Source organism: Accipiter gentilis, chromosome 17 (genome assembly GCF_929443795.1).
Source record: "Accipiter gentilis chromosome 17, bAccGen1.1, whole genome shotgun sequence".
Classification (NCBI taxonomy): Eukaryota; Metazoa; Chordata; class Aves; order Accipitriformes; family Accipitridae; genus Astur; species Astur gentilis.
Window position 1 is genome coordinate 25,644,131 of NC_064896.1, and position 21,610 is coordinate 25,665,740.

A 21,610-nucleotide genomic window follows, 5' to 3' on the forward strand; every position below is an offset into this window, starting at 1 on the left:
TTTATTTATTTAAAAAAAAAGTGCCACTCCTTTCCTTAAGAATTTAACCTTCCAGCTACTTTACCATACGCTAAAATGTTACATTGACATAGGCTGTCCAAGAACAGTATTGTTTCTTACCATATATATAGGAAACTCCAACAAGCTCAAAGATGGCAATGATGACAAGAGAATAAGAAGCTGCATAAGTGTCCACAAGCTGTAACATATACATTCCACCCTAAAGAAAAAAAAAAAGGATAAAAGAGCCATTATTTGTGGTACGTAGCTGGTGTCTCTCTTCATCTGTGTCATAACTCTAACTGACACTAAGGTAGGCAAAATGGACAGGAGCAGGACCCAGGACTCCGTAGCCCAAGCAAGCAGCCAAACGTGGACTGGACACAGGCTCATGCCGCACTATAGCTTCTTCCTTCTGGCTGAATGGATATCCAATCCAACAAGAAAAAAAAAGCAGAGGGTACACCTGAGTCTGGTAGTTATCACACCGTGGGAAGACATTGCTTTCAGTCCTTGCAGATTGAGGACTGAGCCACAACCAGACCTTCCACCAGCAGCGCCTCTAACCTCTTCATACTGCTTCAAAAGCAAAATCACCATTGAAACCAGTAGCACTGTAAAAGCGGGTCCAGTCCGTCGCGTTGGAAAGGATATAATACCCTATCTTCAGGGCAGAGATTAAGCAGTAGAATTCAAGCGAAGGAAGGACTGAATCCATCCTAGGCTTTGGCACAGCAAGGTTGGGCTGCTAGGTGATGAGGTGAGGGGAAAGAAAGAAAGGGAGGGGGAAGGATTAATAAAACAGCAAGATAGATTTTGTGCATCTCCTCTTGGAATTGCTGAGAGTTTATAATGCCGGAGGAATTAGGGGACAAAAGACACAGAAGGCAATCAAGGGTAGATGAGAATTTCATTATTACCTCCACGCTTTGCCAGGACTATCAATATATATCTCATCTGGTAGGGAAGGCACCCAAAACTGGTGTGCATATTTAGATGACATACAAGTTTGGGGGTTTTTTTTCTTAAACAAATACCTAACTTACATGAGTGCTTTGGAGATTTTTGGCTAGGGATAAATTTTAAAAGTCTGCTGTTCAAATCTTTCTGAGAAGAAAAGCCTTTTAAATATATCTCAGTCAGAGCAGCCATTTAACAAAAAAAGAAAAAAAAAAAAAAAAGGCTTTCAGACTCACCCAGTGTCTTTGCACATGCGGCAGAATTCAGCTTAATCTTTTGCATCTTGCACGGGAGGAGAACGGCCACCAGAGGGGGATTGGGGACAGGCAGGGATGCTCAAAGACAATATTATTACCTGAGTGATCATAGGAAATCCCATGATGAAAAAGGAGATGCAGCACCCAAGAGTGAACAGTGCCTTGTGCGTACGTAAGTATTTGGGGAACTCATCCGAAACGGAGGTCACTATAGTCTCGATGGTGGCAAACTGAAAGACCAAATAAAAGGAGTCATTTCAGCGCACACGATGGGCACAAAGTGGTCCAAGTGGATAGAATGGAATATAAGAGAGTATTTTGAATCTTGGGTGTTAAATGCCCAGATGCCAACACCAAAGTGTCACCCAAACGATGTCAGCACTGATGGCCTTACGTCATTCCTCTTTTTGGAAAGCTGTTCACTGACCACATGGAAAACAGCAATTAAACTCACGGTCCTCCAAACAAATAAACAGGAAAAGCAAAAGGAAAAAAAAATGGGAAACAAAAGCAGTTTACCATAGTGTCCAATCCAAGTGTCAGAAGCATCAGAAAGAATATTATAGCCCAGAACGGAGAGAGGGGAAGCCGAGTTAGGGCTTCTGGGTAAACCACGAAAGCAATTCCAGGACCTAGAAATAAGAAAAATCAAGACTGAGGCACCTTGCATCATGTTAATATTCTTGACTGTATGAAAAAGACAGAGACATGAAGAGCCATGTTTCAAAGTCTAATAAATTATTACTTCGCTTGATGAAAGTAAAAAAGATCAGCTTCAGTCTCTCCTATGTACAGAAAGATTGAACCACTGCAGAATTTAGCCTCACATGGTTAATTCCTGGTTTAAGTCTCAAAACACTCGTACACTCCTACTTTCCAAGCCGCAGAATACATATGTAACAGTTTACTCATATACTGATCCAAATGCAAAAAAATAAACAAAAATCGGCTACCGCAGCTATGTTTCTTTCCTGCTCTGTGATCAAATTCCTGCCACTGCCCCTACCAATTAGCTACCCGTCAACATAGCAATCACCCACCCCTTGGTACTACAAGGGTGTATGGAAAAGAAAATACTCTTAACTCATCAGCACACAGTCAAATGAGAAGCAGAGAACACAACAAATGGATGCACAGAGCCAGACGCAAGGTAATAACTACTGTGAAACTGAAAAAATCCACAAGAAATTCTGAAATAATGCACAGCAGAAAAAATAGGGAGATAGGGTCTTTTAAAGCCTTAACCAGGAATTTTCCTTTCTTTGTTGCTTTGATATCTCGGGCTGTAATTTTTATTGACTGTTAAAAAAAAAAAAAAAAAAAAAAAAAAAAAAGAGAAGTATTTTTACAAGTATGCTTAGATTTGCCTGAGAGAAAAGGCTGCGGGACTGTGGTGGTAGCATTACAGTAGATGGCACTTCTTCTCTATTTATCCCAGCTAAAGAAGTGCCTCTTCAAGCACTCGGAAGGATGTTTCCTGTCAGGCGAGATGGAAATGAAAACCAAGTAGTACTGAGGCCATGACCCATGCCACGAGAAGGGGCTCCAAACTCACTCTGTCCTGGCCATTTCTAATCTAGATTATTGCACCCCATTTCCTACAGGTCCCCACGCTGTTTCTCTTCGAGAGAACTGTTGCTTTCTTGCACAGAGAAAAACAGGTTTAGCAGCATGTGAAATAATCTCACGGGCAATTTGTGAAGCGCTTGGAGTTCCTTCTGAGCAAGACAAATGCAAGAGTTAACAACACAGTTAAAAAACAAAAAAAAAGCCAGACAACACTGTACGTCACTCGGTAAGTGTTGCTGCCTTTAAGACGTGCTGCAGAAAAATGGCTTTTTTGGAATAGGAAGGTGCATGTAGAACTACTATGTATTCAGGAACATGTTCTTTAATCTCTTGATTAAAGATTTCTTCTTGACTATTAGAGATAAGGACTCTGTTTGCACTAGCTTCCTGCATGTAAATGTTTAATTAATTCTCAGAATAATGAGCTCCCATTAATCACACTTTTAGGAAAAGTTTAATTATAGAATATGAAACTGCAGGTCTCTCCACCTCGGTCCCTCATGACTCTCCAAGACATCCCACGCCTGGTAGCATGCAACCGCAGGTGAAAACGGTCACAGGGAGGCTGGCTCCCATCCTCTCCATCTTTGGAGACTTAGGTGGGTATGAATGCTTTCTAAAAATCTCTTAAAGTCAGGAAGACTCCAAAGTTTTTATATGTGTTGAAGTGAAAAACGTCAAATGACCTTGAACTTTCATTTTAAATTACTAAAATTTTTCAACTGCACTACGTTCTTAATCAAACTGAGAGGAGAGCAAAAATAGATTGTCCTGTCTTTCCCTCCGTGGTAAGTGTTTTATTTGTTCATCAGGTACATGTGTTTTGCCCGAAAGGAAGATTCTAAATGATACAAATACTACGTATTTCAGATTCATATTTTGGGCGGAGGGGAATCCATTTCTCTTAAGAATTTCATTCAAGGTTTTCAAAAGCCTGAAGGGAGATCATCATCATTTTTGCCGCTTTCTCCTTCACTGCAAAAAGAAATACAACTTTAGAATACAAAAAAAATAGGGAGGGACAAGGCCTGGCTCTTTTCCCCAGTTGCTGAGCCTGCTTTTTAATTCTGTTAATTCAGTGTGCTAACTCAGTCTGCAATTATCCCGAATCTTCACTCTTCCTACCGTACTGTCGTCTTCTATTATGTGACTAAATTTTGCTTCCCCCATCAGAGCGAGCTGTGAAGCCTCACCCTCGTGAAATATTTTTAAATGGCCTAAATGGGCTCTTACAAATGCACTGACAGCCCTACAATAAGATTGTCTTGTGACAAGGGGGTTTTTTTCCACATCCCCTCGAACAGCTGCTGAAACAGCTGGGAACAGAGAGCTCCAGCCTGTGCCTAGTCGCTCACTCAAAGACCACCAACAAGCACTCAGCAGAAAAGGGCTCGCCGTCCGCTGCGCTAAATATCGTGCCATCTCCAGGGAGATGAAGCGGCTGAGCCGATGAACCGATGGTTCCTCCACCATCCCTAACAGCTATGTCTCTCCATCCCCTCTCCGTCCATCCCTTTGGAGCTTCCACTGCAGCTTCACTCAAGCACGGCTTCTTTGACTCTAACTCTTTAAAAATAATTCCGGTGAGTGCAGCGCGGTTTAGATTTTGGGGTTGGGGGTTTTTTGTTCATTGTTTCAGGATGGAGGTAAAGTCTAGAATAAAAAAATTAATAGAAGCTCCTAAAACACCTGGTCTCATCTGGAGTTTTGCAAACACGATGGTCCAATCCAGCCAGAAAACGGGGACGAGAATGCAACTTTTCTGTTCCCATTTAGCTGACTGGCAGACCAAAAAGAAGAGACGAGGCACTAAAGACTAAATTGATGTTACATTAGCTTGCCAGTGCGGCGTCCCCTACTACTTGCTATCGAGCAACAGTTTGCCAGCTGACCATCCTATGAAATTCTCCTCTCAGACCTTCCCGCTGACCCCACAGCCTGGTTAGCAGCCCATCCCACCACGGGTCAACTGGTGGAAGCCCCACACTAACTAACTCCCTGCGACTGAACTGCAGCCCATGAGCTTCCCCTCACCTCAGCAGCTGGGCTGGCACGTACCAGCCAAAGGAGCTGCAGAAGTTGAATGTGACCTGGCACCTTTATTTGCATCTCTGAGGTCAGAAGTACTGCCACATCTGTGGGATTATCCATGCTTCAGTTTGCAGAGAAGGAGTAAGCAGAAGGAAACTAAGAGCCTTTTCTATTTCTTAACCAGCAGCAAGATGTTGTTCCTTTCCTCCTTTCACCTGTAGTAGCTGGTTTCTACTAAACGATTAGAAACAACAGAATTCCAAGACAAGGTATTTTTCAGGAAAAAAAATAAAGAATGCTTCATCTGCTTCGCCGGCTCTTTTTCCTTCAACTACAGGATTTCTGCATCCCCAGCTCACATTGTCTGTTTCCCATTTAGCTCCCACAACATTGTTAAATGCAGATTAACCTTCATAACTAATTTTTCCAGAATGACCAGAATTCCAGAATGAATATTACCGTACAGAAACTATGGAAGGTTGTCTGGATTTCTATCCTCTGTTGTCAATTCACTGCTACAATTTTACGACGCTCAGTCAGTCAGGTATCTCAGGCTACAAGTAGCGCCTTGTGGCGTTGAATTTATCCAACACAACAAACCTGTCAGAAAAACGTCTAGTGTCTTCACATTAATGCAGACAGCGAGACACATCACATACAGAAGCCACGAGTATGCGACATTCACTTTTTGAAGTCTTCTGTCCTCCCCTCAGCACAGAGCAAGAGGAGGCTCTGAACATCGTTGGGGCAGGGGTAACGTTGGGAACCGTTCCCATGGCTCATGGAGAAGCTCTTAACCACTTTCCTTCAGCGCTTGGAAATGACTGTATCTGTGCTGAAAGCTAATACAATCCACTTAACACCCTCGTGCGCTCACAGAAACAGCTCTGGTGGGGGAATCGTGAATACGTATACAAGTGAGTACAAATTTGTCCTTTTAACACAGTTAGAAATGATCTTAAAGGCCTGGGCCTTGGTTGGCTTAGGGCCAAAGTGCTGCACATTGCACAGGAAATGTAGAACTAGACGAAGGTAACAGTTATCCCTCGAGAATTCCATCAGATTTTTACGACCCTTTAAACTTCTCTGAATCTTACCGCAAAAGCTCCTCCCTTCCTATCTCCCACTACTTCACACCAAATCATACCTGACAGCCCGAGTTCCTCCGTCAGTCACGCTCTTCTCGCTCACATTCAGCTCAGACAATTAAGACCTCTCAGATCCCCATTTTGTAACCATCTCACTTCACTAACCGAGACCTTCTCACCCGTTCTCTGGAAATTTTTTTTTACTTGCCCATGGAGGCAGCTCCTTGCTGCCCACAGTTCAGAAGCCCAATACTCCTCTCTCACCGTATTTCTCCCACCCCCACATGGCGAAGCCCACCGTCCTCTCATCCAAGATTCTCACCATCAGGGACAACTTTTACCTTGGAGGACCCGACAAGGCAGCAGCAGCAGAGACAAATAAGGCGGCAACCACTTAGACTATGTGAAGGAGAGACCTCACCCTACCCCCCCACCTCAGCCATTGACATAAAGATTTTAAATGAGTCTCAGCTTGCTTCCTCCTCTTACCAAACAAGTGATGAGGAGGCTTCAAGTAATATCTTGACTTCCCACTGTGCTTCCCTACGTACCTTCTCCTGTACAGAAATGCCTACAAGCGGTTTACTAACCCGCTCCAGTTTGAAGCCATTATTCCCACCTCCAAGGTCAATGTCATCATTAATCATAGAGCTGAAGGAGCCACCGGGTGCCTAAGTAACGCAACGGCAGCATACCCTACCTTGGTCTGCCACAGCTTCGATATTCACTTTGAGCTCATTTGCCATGAAGCCAATAACCGAGAAGATGACAAAGCCTGCAAATATACTCGTGGCACTGTTGGTACACGTGACTATCAATGTGTCCCTGAAAAGAAAACACAAGAAGCCGCATCACCGTGTTGTAAGACATGCAAGCGACGAGGGATTTGTACACAATTAAGGAGTCTCCCTCGTGAGCACACGCATCCTGTGGGAAGGCTGAGGAAGGTGCACTTTTACGCTTCTCGGGTACATTTGATGCTGGTCGGAGATGACAGAAGTCTTCGCAACACCACCAGGAATCAGCTGTGCAAGTTTCCATCCCCCGCACGTTCCATAGAAAGCCACAGGCCAAGCAGGAGGGTGATCATTTCTGCTCTTGGTCTCTCTGAAGAAGGTGGCAATGACGACACGATTTGTAATGCAGTGTTCCACTCTTCACCTGGTGTGGAAATCTGCTCATTATATCACGTAGGGACTAACCACCACCGTTTAAGGTAAGGTGATTTTTGTGCTGTATCTTTCTTGTATTTATGCACAAAATCTCAGGGTTAAGCTTTCCGTACCTTGTAGCACTCACTTAAACGCCCGCCCATCCGTAGAGGATTCCCTCGTACAATTTTCCGTTGTTGCTGTTAAGGGAATCTCAAGAAATCCATACCTAAATGCCACACTGTACTGGGTAAGTGTACGTGACTTGACAGGACGCCAGCCCTCATGATCCCCACTCATAATTATAACATCCTTGATAGGATTTTTATTTTTTCTTCACAATATATGCGCCCAGAAGACTTCCCCTTAAACTGCTGCAGCTTAGGAACAAACAAGTCACGCACTTTAAATGTTCTTGTTTGTTCGTTTAAGTTGGCTAAAATTGCTTATTCCTTCTGCTATTTGTTTGTCAGGAACAGAACAAAATACAACCAGAAAAGCTGTCAAGAACCTCACTGAGCTGGGAAGCTTCTGGAATCTCTAACAGAGCATCTCTTGACAGGAATGATTAGGTTAATTCTGCATGTCTACAGTAAAAAATAACAATGTTCTGTTTGGAATCACCACGTGTTAATCCTCTTCCAAAACCAGATAAGTTTTAAGTAAAATATTTTAGGTATGCATGACGAAGTTAATTTAGGTAAATTTACTGCAATTATAGATTATTTAATGATGTTTAAAATGAATATGGAACTGAAAACTACAATTTTATCTGCAGTATTAGAACGTAATGAATATAAAAATTGAAAGAGAAAATAGTCATGCTTCATTTCAGTATTCAAGATGTGTTGAAAAATTAAAAAGATTAGAAGTAACTAAGCTTTTCTAATTATTTCTGCTTCAGTCTCCCGTAACCCTCCTAACACAGGTAAAGCATGCATTTAGTATTGGGCCTGTAAGATTTTTATACTTCATTACCATGTATTTCATTTAAAATTTTCATGAACATTTTCCAAACTCCACAAAACATTGCTAAATTAATGCAGAAAGGTAGCATGAGGTTTCTGCCAATTTTTGCCCTGATATTCTGAATGTATTCATTCATCAAGGGAAAAAAAAAAAAAAAAAAATCAAAGCCCAGGACGAGCATTTTCAAAATTAAGACCCAAAGGATTGCTGGGTGGGAGTTACTGAGAATGCAACGCTGTTGCTTATTCATCCATATTTTAGGATAATTATATTAAATTACTTTTGAACACCAGTAGGAAAAGGTTTTGAAATTCCTTTTTAAAATCCTGATCCACATTTCTTTTAAAAAGTAAGTCTTTTATATGCGGTACTTCAAAGTTACAGGACACGGGAGTTCAGATCCCAAGGAGCGTGTGCTTTAAAGTCTTGATTTGGGAAAGTTTTTAAGCATACTCCTAGGACATCCCCTGTGCCTGCTGGTGGCTGTCCTGAATCAGCACACCTGTCATTGTAGGAATCAGAAAAGGTTTGCCTCAGCAGAAACAAGATTGGCTTTAGAGACCATAAAATAGCAGCGAAGCATTCCACTAATGCCACTCGCTTTTGTTTTTTCCATCTGCAGACATCTCTTTGGCACGCTCTTTGATGAAAAACTATACTGGCCCACCAGAACAATGACTTTTTTCCTTGTAAAAATAACTTTCAGTGACTTCAAATAAAAGCGATTTTAAATTTCACACCTTGAAAGAACTTTGTACCTATAAAATCCCACTAAGAGTAATTGGAAAAAAGAATTACATGTAGGAGAGACAAGAATCACAGCTATGGAAATTGCATGTTAAACTCATGCATGTCTCACAGGGGCAAACTTCAGCCCATCCTACACACGGGTTGTTCTTCAGCAGAGGCTGCCGCCCGGCAGCGTTTCGTACCACTGCTCACAGCTCTTGACAGCTTCCCAGCTTGCCTTTCAGCCTAAAACTGCTGATTCTGAAAATGAAGAGCCAATAGAGACTATAATAAGCCTACGGCTCATCTTGAGACGAGCAGATTAGGACCTGGGGAGAAGATACAATACACAAACCCCAAAAAAGATTGAAAAAAACCAAAACAAATACAAAGAAAACCCAAACAAACAAGAAAAGCACACACACCCCCAAAAAAGAAAAATTTTAAAAAAATAAAATACCAGAAATTTTTCTACAGAAAATTTTAAAAAGGAAATTTTTTTTTAAAGAAAATCTAAAAAATGAGAAAAGAAAAGAGAAAAGAAAAGAGAAAAGAAAAGAGAAAAGAAAAGAGAAAAGAAAAGAGAAAAGAAAAGAGAAAAGAAAAGAGAAAAGAAAAGAGAAAAGAAAAGAGAAAAGAAAAGAGAAAAGAAAAGAGAAAAGAAAAGAGAAAAGAAAAGAGAAAAGAAAAGAGAAAAGAAAAGAGAAAAGAAAAGAGAAAAGAAAAGAGAAAAGAAAAGAGAAAAGAAAAGAAAATGTAAAAAAGACAGTCTTTCAAACCAGATTGCTCCAAGTTGGCAGATGACTGGCTTGGGACAAGACCTGTTTAATAAGACCAATGGATTTCACTCTCACATACCTGTAGCAATTATTATGGAATTTGTTGTAAGAAGAGAGAGTAATTAGACCTCCCCACGCTGCAGATAAGGAGAAGAAAATCTGAGTGGCAGCATCCTTCCAAACCTAAGACAGTCAAGAGAGGAAATCGCATCAGCTTCAGAAAATAGTATTAGAAAGATCAATAACGCTATCGACTGCTTCTGTTAGGGGATTAACACATAAGTAGTTTAAATTAACTTTAGAGCAATAGATGTCAATAAAACACTTCAAAGCAAAACCCTGCCCCAAAATACATAGTGCCCATTTGATGAGGAGTGCCGTTCTTGTTGAGCCCACATAAAGGGAGAGTATCACCTTTTATATGGAAGGCACAATTATGTACCAAGAAATATAGTTTGAATATCAGTTCAAATAGATTCAGCAAAGAAAATACAAATCAAGAGGAAAAAAATCTTCATCGGGTGCGGACAGTTTATCCGCCAGCGGTCCTAAAGAATACTTTATTTTTGTGATAAAAGTAAAATCCTCAGTGTCACTTGATGCGGTACTTATGAACGAGATTACATTAAAATTAGGGTAAATTTCTGTCATTAGGTGTGCATCAAACAGCACAGCATTAAGTTAGGGCTATTTAGGCACCAGGACCCATTTTCCTCCCAGCAGAAGAAAAGATATGTTCAACCAAGTCGTTCTTAAAAGCAAATACAACAATCAAAAGGCGTCGTTTGTTCTGTAACAAAGTTCTTTGAAGCCTTAAGCACATTTGAATAAAGCATTTCTAAATTGCCTGGAATTTCAAATTCCAGGTCTTAACTTATCACTTGCAAAACGTTTGAAGCGTTGGTATTTCTATTTACAAGCTCTCCTACGAAGTCTGATTTTCCACCCAAGTCTGCAGTGCAGAAACGGAGACAGAGGTACACGCACAGATAGGTGTCCCCATACACACACTATCCAGTGTTGAAGTTATTGCTTAAACGCTGCTTTAAAAGTTACCAGCCAGCAGGCAGTCAATCCTTCATCTAACTGAGGGTGATGTACAGCTATTAATTCATGTTATACTGCAAAGAAAATTGAAAACAGAAGCTCGCCTGAATATTATCAAACATTTACCCAGGGTTATAGAGATACTTGGAGTATTCAGAGCACCCTGATTTGCAAAAGGCAACAGTTCTCAGCTCCTTTCTTGGACAACGTGGGATGCAAAACTGCTCATATTTAATGCAAAATTAATTTCTGTATTGTTTGCAGAAGATTTAGTACTCCCACGACCAAAGGGTCAAAATACCCATAATTGCAGAGATTTTAAGGAAATAAGATCTGCACAATTCATCCAGGAAATTGCTTTCAGCTTTAATTATTGATCTATCAGTGTGATATCACACCCCTACTGATCGAGGAAAAAAAATTTCTTAGCAGGGAAAAAGAAAAAAACAAACGGGAATTTTCCTGAGGTGTTGCTAGAAATCCCTTTTAAACTTCTAGAGAAAAGAGTCTGAATTGTAACTCTCAGCTCAGGCTTCAGTTCAGTTTCCAGAATCCTGCCCCAAGACACTTCAGACCAACACACAGGGGCTCATGTGCCGTATCAGACAAATATACAATCCGTGGGTTGATTCAAGTCTACAGAGACGCAAATCCACGTGCGGTTTTGGAACACGTTGGACCGGCTTCATTGGCAACAAATGGCTTTCTAGAAATCAGTTGAAACCCCGAGTGAGGCAGGCAGGGCTTCAAGAGCAAAGCCAGGTACAGAGTCATCGAATTCTGTCCCTTCCTACCCAGCAATAAGCCTTTCTTAAAATGCAGGTAGGTTAATAGTCACGGCTGTTCTGTGACAGCTCATATGCTCCTGGGGAGTTAGATTAGGATGTATAACTTGATTTGGTTTCATCTAATGTCTCATATGCATTATTCAGAACGATCTTTGCTCAAGGAGTAAAATACACCTATTCAGAGCAAGAAATGCAGGTAAGTTCATTACGTTGCCTATTAGAAGCTCCACGTGCAAGGCAGCACCCAACAGACACCAGCGTATGAAAAAAACTATGCTTGCTTTTTAATCCCCTATTTTCCAAATGTACCTACTCAGAGATTCAGCTGAAGTATGAAAAGCGAAGTAAACAACACACCTACAATAATATACGGAAAAAACGTTACACGCGCACAAATAACAAACATCCATTGCACCAACAGTCCGTGTCAGATGCAGAACAAGTTTCCACAGATGACAGTACTGCCTCTGCACATCGAAACCTCTTGCAACAGACACTAAGAAATCTGTACGACTTATTCACCCTAGCAGAGTTATAAGTGCAATAATAAGCCCACCATAGCGTCAATTAGCTTCTCCCACTTTGGCGTGATGAAGTACCAGATTCCAGCCCCAGCTCCGGGCAGAGTTACTCCTCTTATAAGAAGGATGATGAGAACTACGTAGGGGAACGTAGCTGTAAAATACACCACCTGGACAGACCAAAAAAAAAAAAAAAAAAAAAAAATTATTGAAAAGGCTTGTTTGGATCCATAAGAAAGGGGAAGGGGGGAATACAAGGGCTATATTATTGCCTGAAGAAAGCAATTACTCAGGCTCAGAGACAATAACCAGGAAGACAACAGGGTTATTTCCCAGGAAATCTGAAATTTTACAGCTCTTCTCACTGCTGGAAACAGGAATAATATCCATAGCAACAGAGGTAAGAGTTGGGATTCTAGACAGAGAGGGAAAGAAAAAGCAGAAAAAAAAGTCTCGAGAGGATCAATAGGAATTTAGATCTAAACGACAATATCACTTTTGATCCTTGCCCAGAGTGAAATAACACAGTTCAGTGGAAATGAAAGGAGCAATGCCTTTCAATAGCACTTAAATTTCTGATTCTTTCTATATATTTCTCTGTATTTAACTAAGCCTAAAGAATGTTTATTACTGTTTGTACCTCTTAATAATTACATATCACCATGAAAATATTTATGATCCCAATGCAAAAAAAAAAAAAAAAAAAAAAAAAATCAGCGGAACAATCCAGATTGCTCCTAATCATCATGACATCTAAATACTCAACAGAGGTTGTGTGTTTAATGTCTTAAAAATTATCTAATACAGACCAGAGCGCTCTCTGTGGTCAGATAAAAGGGCCAGATGGTGGCCAGTTAAGGTGTACACTCTACCCGAAAGCACTTCAAATCCTGTTTGCATTAACCTCTGAATACTACAGGGACCAGAATCCTCTGAGCTGAAGTGACTTTTGAAACTGCTTTCTCAGCTTTCTCTTTGCTGTTTCAAGAAGCTGCCCTGACGAATTTTTGTGCAGTGAATACGCTGAACTCACCTATGCAGGTTTTCTATTCCCAACACCAAAGAGTCAGTATTTTCCTTGGCCACTAAGACTCACTTAAAAAATACCTATTGCCACATCCAAACCCAAGTTATTCTCCCATACACCATCTGTTTCTTGGCCCTGCCCTTGCAGGAAACAGTTTTTCCTATCACACTGGGGGGGGGGGGGGGGGGGGGAGGGGGGCGGATCTCAACTTTCCCCTGGCACTCCGAGTCTCTGGATTTTCTGATAATTCCCAAGCTACCTCCCAACAGGTGTTGTCAGCTTGTAGGTACACAAAGGGGTAGCTTGGAATCAGAAACTCTGTGCCCATGTCTAGAATATTCATAGCTATCTCTGCATATCCACTAGCTTTATCCCAGGAAATACCTAGGTGTTTTGCTCCAGCTTTTTTATCTTTTCAGCCTACTCTTTGTAAATAAGCTAGATTTATGCTAGGTCATCATCCAACTTTTTAACCTGCGTGGTAATTGCAGTGGCGCTGACAGAGAAGTTTCAGATATTGCATTCCTACAGGTTTCACAAAAAAAACACCCAAACCAGTGCTGCTGCTGAAAAAAAAGCTGCATTTCTCTGCTAAGACGGCTGCCTGGCCAAGTCATATGCCTCTACTGCCATGCCAACAAGAGGACATGCTCCCTCTCGACACAGTTGCTAGTTAGGACGCATGGCAGAAAGCCGCAGATTTGAGGGACGAGGGAGAGGACGACGTGTGAGATGTCAGAGAGACACGGCGAGGAGCTGGGTTACCGCAAGGAGGAGTTTTGGAAAGATGGCAGACAAATATTTGAGAAAAGAGGATACACACGCTGCCACTGGTCCCAGCCACCATAGACCAATGTGAGTTCAGTTCTCATTTTCAAACGTGTTACTTAACATCTTAACTTACATCATAATTTCCCTGATTACAGTGACAGGTAAGGTGACTGCAGGATTTTAATGAACACCCCGCAGAAAGGTGGTGCTGAAGGCACCTTTTTGCCATCCAACTGCTGAGTTGCAGCTCAAAGGCTCATTTTAAACTTACTGAAGATTAGGAAACAAATGTTCAACCAAAATTATCTTTTTTTGTGTGTTTTGGGTAAACAGGAAAACACAGACAAGAAAAAGGCATTTCGTTAATACTTAGCCATTTGCTGAAAATAATTTTCAATAACTCACTGCCTTAAACAGGAGTGTGATTCCCTTAAAGCAACACGCTGCTTTCTCACAGTGTACAATCACAAATATTTTTCTTACTTTTCCGGATGACTTGATTCCTTTAGCAAGGGAGGCATAAACAATCACCCAAGCTAGGAAAAGAGATAGTGCCAAGGGCCATCTAATCTCACCAGGATACTCAATCCCTGCCGAAATCTTCAATACAAAGTACCTAAGAATAAAAAAGAAGTAATAATTTTTTAAAAAAAAAAAAAAGGCGAAAAATTAATGACAGCAACCGCAGTCAGTAATTCAGTGCAAATTCCTACAGAATTTTGTTTTGCTTCAGCATTCTCAGCAGTCTCTCTAGAAGGTTCCAGGGATTCTCACCATGTATTATTTTATTTATCTGCATTGCAGTAGTAGATAAAAATGCCAGGCATGGGCCAACACCCCAGCTGTGCTAAGCACCATAGGAACAGAACACAAATAATCCAGCATTTGAAATTCAGCTTTCATCACTCCTGTGCATAAAAAAAAAATGGCTATCTTTGACTGTCCTTAACTATTGTATTTCTAGTCTTCCAAAGAGGTATTTTGTGTCTGTTACAGTGGGCTTTAGAGAAAGATTAACAAAACGTCTCTAAACAAAGAAAGATCTTACTTGAAGTATTCTTCGCTTCCACTGACAAATGTTTTGTTTCCCTCACTGGTGAAGTTAACCATAGTCAAGTTTGGATAGGCACTCATACAGAAAGTAGAGTTCTTGATTTGTATTTTTGGGTGGTCACCAATAATGCAAGAATCTAGGAAGAAAACAACAAAAAAAAAAAAAAAAGAAAAATAACTTGTCTAGATTTCTTTTTTTTTTTTTTTTCCCCCAGGTTGGGTGTAAAATGACAACAAAAAGCATTAGATCGCACACGACTTGGAACTTTCGTTCTATGATAGATGTCTGGAACACCTTGCTTACAGAAGCTATAAAGATCTGAGAGAACTAGGGCTTAAGAATTTCTCCTGATTTTTCCCCTTTAGCCCAAACGTCTACGGCATCAAAAGAGCCTGAGGAAGTGAAAAAACTTCTGCTCGCTCCCCCTTTGGGAGGGGGGGTCCCGGCCGGCTCCCAGCCCCCTGGCCAAGGCAGGGGAGGGCAACCGGCCCCCTCCACCGGTGCTACCAGCTCGTCCAGAAGGTTGTTTGCTCGGTTTTCAGGTGTGGGGTTTTTTTTTTTCATTAAGTTGTCTTTAGACAACTCAAGTTTTCTCTCTCAGAAAGCAGAGGCTGACAGCAATTGCATTTTGTTTTGTGGGTTTTTTCCCCTAAGCAGAGTATCAACCAAAATAAATAAATAAATAAATAGTTAGCCTTTTTTTTAGCATGATAGTTGAAAAATCCCGTTTATCCTTGATGAAGAAAAATTTAAAGGAGGAGGGAAGAGCCCATATGGTGCAGATGACTTCGAAGTGACTTGGGAAGTGACGGTTCCTCCGTGCTGGGAACCTCACCCGGCCACAGTCATCCTCAATCTCCCAGGGGCACAGCTAAACCAGGGAAAACTCTGGAACCCTACCGTGACCACAAAGAAGAAAAAAAAAAAAAAAAAAAAAAAAAAAACCGAAAACCCAAGCCTGACGCAACTTACCTAACAAAAGTTTGTTTTTATCTTTACAGTCTGGCGTGTTCCACGGGTTGTTACAGGAAGCCCAAGGTAGCACAGGTACAAAGGACGCAAAAAGGTAGAAAAGTGTGTAGCACAGAATAATATTGTAATATATGGCTATTAGAACCGAGATGATCAGCATTGCAATGCCACAGCCTGCGGGAAAAAAAAAAAAAAAAAAAAAAAAAAAAAAGAGAAGGAGAGAGGAAAATAAGGCGATAAATCCCAGGCGGAGGCAGGGACCTACCGCACATCCCAGCGGCTGCAAAGCGCCGGTTTTGTCCGGCGCAGGTAGAGAGCAGCACCCCCACCACAAAAAGGGGTTCACACCCTCAAGGACCGCGCAAATTCCGCGCTAACTCTGCCGAGCCACCAGCGGGAAAGCCCCATGCGGCTGCGCGCCTGCGGAGGCGCTGCGGGGGGGGATGCGCAGGTGCTTAAGCCATGCGAGAGAGTTTAAGTCATGCTCCCCAAAAACCGGGCCGGCTTCTGCTCCGCTCACCTTGCAAGGCGGGGATGGCTTTCCAGACCGACACGGGTCCCTGACTAGCAAACTGCCCCAGGGAGACTTCCAAGAAGAAAATTGGGATCCCGGCTAGAGCCAACATCATCAAATAAGGGATGAGAAAAGCACCTTGGGGTTGGGAAGGAGGAGGGAGGGGAGAAAAAAAAAAAAAAAAAAAAAAACAACAACAAGAGAACAACCTGAATCATCACGCTTGGGGGGTGAGGGGGGGACGTATCTCCTCCCTTATCACATTGCGGGGAACTCGCCTTGCTCCGCGGCCCGGTGCGGAGAACCCGCGCAACCTCCGCGGGGCAGCACCCCCCCCCCCCCCCCCCCCCCCCCGCCTGGGGAACGGGCTTTTCTCCGGCCGGAACGGGTCCAGTTCTGCCCGCGATACTGGGGCCAACTTAGTCAAGACCTGCGGCTGTTAACAATTTTCTAGTCGTTATCGGTTCTCGGTGTCCCCAGTCCGGGGGGGTTGGGGACAACCCCAAACGCTTTCTGCGTTTGCAGCAGTTGCTCGAGAAAATATTATTGTTAACTGAGTATTTTCACCTCTCCCTCTTCAAAGTCCTTGCGCTTAAAAAGAAAAAAATCGCCTTTTTTTTTAGTAAAGGTTGATTTTGGTTTAAAATCGCCCGTTTTTTTAGTAAAGGTTGATTTTGGTTTCAAATCGCTAGTTCTCTCGCACAAAAATAGTTCTTACAGCCTTTACACAACTGTTTTCAAAGATCACAGCCCCAACGTGCCCTGCTGATAGTCCTGTGCGGAGGGAAGAGGCTTACAGCTGCAGCAGATTAAATACAGTTACACCCACCGATGCTCAGTATAAAGAAGAGCCGCTGTTCGGAGAAAAAAAAAAAAAAAAAAAACAAAAACAAAACTTTTTTTTTCCCCCTTGTAAACTATTAAGGGCACAAGCCCTCTTCCAGCTTTTCTGCTCCTCTGTTCTGCTGGGCGGCATTGGCTTTATTTCAAACGCTTCGTTTTCAATCGGCTCGCTGAGAGATTTACAAGAAATGCCCCAAACTTCACGAAACAAGAGAACGTCTCGCCTCGGGTTCAAACGTCCTCGTGTGCCTTTCCCGACTCAAAAAGCCTTCCTATCCCTTCTCCTCCCATCGCTTCCCCCGTCTCACCGTTTGTGGATTTAGACCCGACTGTGTTTCAATTAGGCAAATGAGGGGGATGGGGGGGGCGGGACCCCCCCCCTCTCTGCCCAGGCGTGCTCAACCCGGCTCTTCATTTCCCTCCTTCTCCGACCGGCACCGATTAATTCAGGGTGGTTTTAAAGAAAGCGCTACCTTTTAACGAAATCTCCTCGCAGCTTTCCTACTTTCCGAGCTGATCGACAGCAAAAAAAACCTCAACGAGGGTTTTCACGAAAATCGCTGATGGTCTGGAGCTGCCCCCTCCCACCCCCCAGAGCTCGGCTCAGCCCAGGCTTTGCTGCCCGGCTTTACCAGGCGTGCGGGTACCCCCCCGGCCCCCGCTTCCCTGGTGTTTTTTCCCCACCAAAAAGGCAGGGACCGGCTCAGCCCCGTACGGTACTGCAGGTAGAGAGATAGGAAAAAGCCATCCTACCTCCCCCATTCTTAAAGGCCAGGTACGGGAACCTCCAGACATTGCCCAGCCCCACTGCATAACCCACCATGGAGAGGATGAAATCCAGCTTGCTAGACCAGTTCCCTCGGGCTTTATTTTCATCCCCTACATCGTCTTCCTAAAGGGGAGAAAAGGGGAAAGGGGCGGGGGGGGGAGAAAAAAAAAAAAAAAAAAAAAAAAAAGAGAGAGATCGGAAAACAGCCACTTTTGCAAACAAGCATCGCGGTGTCGCGGCTGCCGGGTTCACCCGAAGGAGTCCCGGAGAGCGGGGACGGGCAGAGGTGGGGGGGACCGGGGGGGGTGACCCGTCGCTGCCCGGGCTCTCCTCTGCTAGAGAAAACAGAAAAGGGGATTTTAAACCCTGCCCCTCTCTCAGGCTGATCCCGAGGGAGAGGAGGCGGCGATCGCAGCCCCGGGCGGGGGGGCGGTCAGATCCCACTGGCCGGGCACCCTCGCCCTGCTCGCTCCCCCCGGGGGTGAAATGCGCAGGGCTTGGCTCGACGGCTCCCTTCCCGGAGACTCCGGCCACTGCAATGCGCATCTCCCATGCTAGCATCTACCCAGGGCCTCGGGGAGGGAGCGGGGGGGGGGGGGGGGGGGGGTCGCCTGCCTCCTAATTCCCCGGTGTACGGGAAGCCCCATCGCCCTCTTTCTTTGGGGAGTGGAGCCCTCGGTACCCTTGGATGGGTAAGGACTGACCGCCGGTGCCCCGCAAAGCCCGCAGGGGCCCAGGCCTTTTCCCCAGCGCACGCAAATGATGTAAAAAAAACCCCAACACTTCTATGGAATGAACTCGCCCCCCTCCCCTCCTTTCAGGCTAAACCCAGGTACGTGGGAGGGCAGGGAGAGCGCTGGGGTGGGGGGGCGACACCTTCCTGGCCACGCACCCTACTAACGGCAAACCCCTCCCGGGGCGCAGGGCCACAGTTTGGGAGGATTTGATGTCTTGTGGGGTCGGGTTGATTGATTTGGCCTTATTTTTGGTTACAGGCTCGAAAGCATTCAGCTGCCAGGGGCTTGAGCAGCCGGCCAAGCCTGAGGAGGGGAAGAGCAAGGCATCCTTTCACATCTGGTGCTGGGGACAGGACTTTGGCCTCGTGCAGGGAGGCATAACCAGCGTACGCACACACGTACTGCAGGCCAGAACCGGGTTATACTGACAGGCATGGCTCAGTGAACACATTGGAATTAGCCAGGAACTATTGATTGTCATTTATACCGATATTACGTTATTAGGACTCACCAGCAGTACAGCACTTCATCTAAGACCCTGTCTCCCCTTCCTCCTTCCCCCCTCCCTGCGGTACAGCCCCATCCCCGACTGATTTGGACCCGATTTGAGAGCTTCGGCCCCAAATCGGCAATGAGTGGCAAAGACCTCTCACTCCCACGAGTTGAAAGCAGGGGAAAGAAACCCTACAAGGAGCCAACTTACCCCCTCCACTCTGCCAGGAAGAACAGAAGTGTTCCCATCTGTGCCCAGTACCACGGTACTCTGGCTCAAGGTCACCCAGGCGCCTTTGGCGTTGTTTTGCTCCAGTGTGCTCTTACCAAGGTTTAGATTAGCGTCTCCGTCTGTGCTTTGCAAAGCAGGAATTTTGCAGTGAGGGATAGCAGCTTGCCCGGCGACCCCTGCCCCAGGGGTATGCTTGCACGGAAAGGTTTCCACAGATTCCCTCCGGAGAGTGGAGTTGGCTTGCACCGGGGTGCTGCTGAGCTTGCAGATCCCAACTTTGGTCCTCTCAAAATCATTTGGTTTAGCTTCTTCGGAGGAAAGTGTTTTGTTGTCGTTAGAAAGTGATCGGGGAAGCCTGGCCATCGCGGCAGGGGCTTGCGATGGGGCATTCTGCGGCTCATTTTGGGGGTTGATTCCTACAACTCCCGTACCTTCATTGGGTCCAGGAGTAACGGTTTCAGAACTGTTCACAACCTGTTTGCTCATATCCCTTTGACTGGTGTAATCCTAAAATGAGAATGTCACATATTTTACCAAAAGAAAAAAAAGGCACGGGGACCGCAGAGGTTCTACAAATTTCTTTCCTCGTGCACAAAACGCGTGTGCTAGAAAATCTGGATACAAAAGTGTTGCAGAATTTTGAGGTGCCCCAGCTCGCCTGCTTGCTCTCTCATTCAACATTAATATTCTGGGGGAGGAAACAGCAAGGTACGCAAAACAACTCAAACCAAGCAAATAAACAAAAAACCACACCAGCGTCTGCAAACCTGTAATTCGAGTTTAAATAAGTGCTTCTACAGCACTGCGCCGCCAGACCTCGTTAGATTTCACATCACGACCGTAGGATGCTCCCTTCCCTATCACCAGTGTAGAAAGATTCTTTAATTTTACGCCCCATTTCCTTTCTGTCATTCAACAATGCACATCGGCTCTTTTTTTTTTTTTTTTATATATATAGGCAATAGACAAGCTGCCCTGTAGGCAGCCGGAGATGTTAAAAAACAAGCGAAATAGTGCTGGTGAGCTGCCTGCCACCCTTCTAAACCTGACAGCGAGACAGTGAAACGCAAACCTAACCACGCCGCCACTACAGCGGAATTAATGCCAATAACGGCTAGCTTTCCTTATTCTTTTTCTCACGTTTTTGACTCACACGCATCTAAAGATGTTTTTAAACATTCCCTATTTATTAAACGGAGTACTGACGACACTCCCACACCCCACACACACCACACCACCCCCCGCCCTACCCTCCAGTTTAAAATTATCATTTAAAACGCTTCTTCTTTTTGTACCTTAAACAACCCGCAGACAAACCCTACCTTTTCCACCTGTTTAACGCTAGCTTTAAAAATACACCTTCTTTTCAGAAGAAGGTTTCGCGAAACTACCCGTCACCGTTTCCGTTGCAAGTTTTCGCTTCGTCTTAATCCCATCTCCCGGCATCAGGGATAAGATCTGCACGGGCTCCGTCACTCTCCAGCTGCTCTTCGGGGTACCACCGTTTCTCCCCCCGCCCCATCCCCGGCGGCAGCCCTACCCCGCTCGGCGGGCAGCCCCGCCGTCAGCACCGCGGTCAGCGCCGTCAGCACCGCGGACAGCTCCCCCTCCGGCACCGGCGGAGAGAACCGACGCGAGCACGAGGGGGGTCCGACCCCCAAATTTAACGGCGAACCCTCCCCTTCAGCCCTTTTCGAGAACAACGAAAAGAAATCGAGCACTTACCATGTCTTAAACAGCCACGGATTGACTCGGTAGAGGTAAAAACAGCGGTACAGGCAATTGACAGACTGGATTTTGCCCAGTCGAGAGCAAAGCTTTCTATACTTCCTTGGGAAAGACTGGGTTTGCGTCAGTGCATAGCAAGGTGCCCTTCGTTTGACATTTTCTTGATAATAAGAGTCTGATAAATCATTACCCTTGGTTTCAGATTTTAAAGGGACAACGAGAAGCCAGAGCGCCGGCTAGCTGTCACTCACGCGGCAGTGGGATTGCGTGTTCCGTGTGACTCATATGGGGGCTGATTACTAAACTAAATCCAGCAAGAGCACGGAAGAACTTTCTTACTGGTAATTAGAGGGAACATGTGAGAAACACGTACTACTGCACCCAAAGCAAGAGGGAAACGGGGAGAAACCTTCCCTTTCGACCCCTCTCCCCCCTCCCTCTTATTGTAGCGTGTGATTCATCTCCCCCCCTTTTTTTCCTTTCCATTTCTGCAGTTCACAGTTGTATCAGACGTTACGATAGTTTATATATAGATAGAAATTACATATTTATATATATATCCACATACCCCCACACACAGAG

At 44.3% G+C, this 21,610-nt stretch overlaps 1 protein-coding gene across 1 annotated transcript in view; it reads right to left on the minus strand.

Annotated features, from left to right (window-relative positions):
• SLC6A5 (solute carrier family 6 member 5) overlaps positions 1 to 20,746 on the minus strand; it is a 32,225-nt gene extending 11,479 nt beyond the window's left edge. Inside the window, exons 1-13 of the mRNA XM_049820816.1 lie at positions 20,660 to 20,746; positions 19,280 to 19,807; positions 17,824 to 17,962; positions 16,234 to 16,365; positions 15,714 to 15,887; positions 14,736 to 14,877; positions 14,171 to 14,303; positions 11,925 to 12,059; positions 9,613 to 9,716; positions 6,606 to 6,730; positions 1,737 to 1,849; positions 1,316 to 1,447; positions 121 to 220 (exon numbers count right to left, since the gene is read on the minus strand). Coding sequence (XP_049676773.1) covers positions 121 to 220; positions 1,316 to 1,447; positions 1,737 to 1,849; positions 6,606 to 6,730; positions 9,613 to 9,716; positions 11,925 to 12,059; positions 14,171 to 14,303; positions 14,736 to 14,877; positions 15,714 to 15,887; positions 16,234 to 16,365; positions 17,824 to 17,962; positions 19,280 to 19,807; positions 20,660 to 20,746 — 2,044 coding nt within the window. The remainder of the gene's footprint in view (positions 1 to 120; positions 221 to 1,315; positions 1,448 to 1,736; positions 1,850 to 6,605; positions 6,731 to 9,612; positions 9,717 to 11,924; positions 12,060 to 14,170; positions 14,304 to 14,735; positions 14,878 to 15,713; positions 15,888 to 16,233; positions 16,366 to 17,823; positions 17,963 to 19,279; positions 19,808 to 20,659) is intronic.
• Between the last annotated feature and the right edge of the window lie 864 nt (positions 20,747 to 21,610).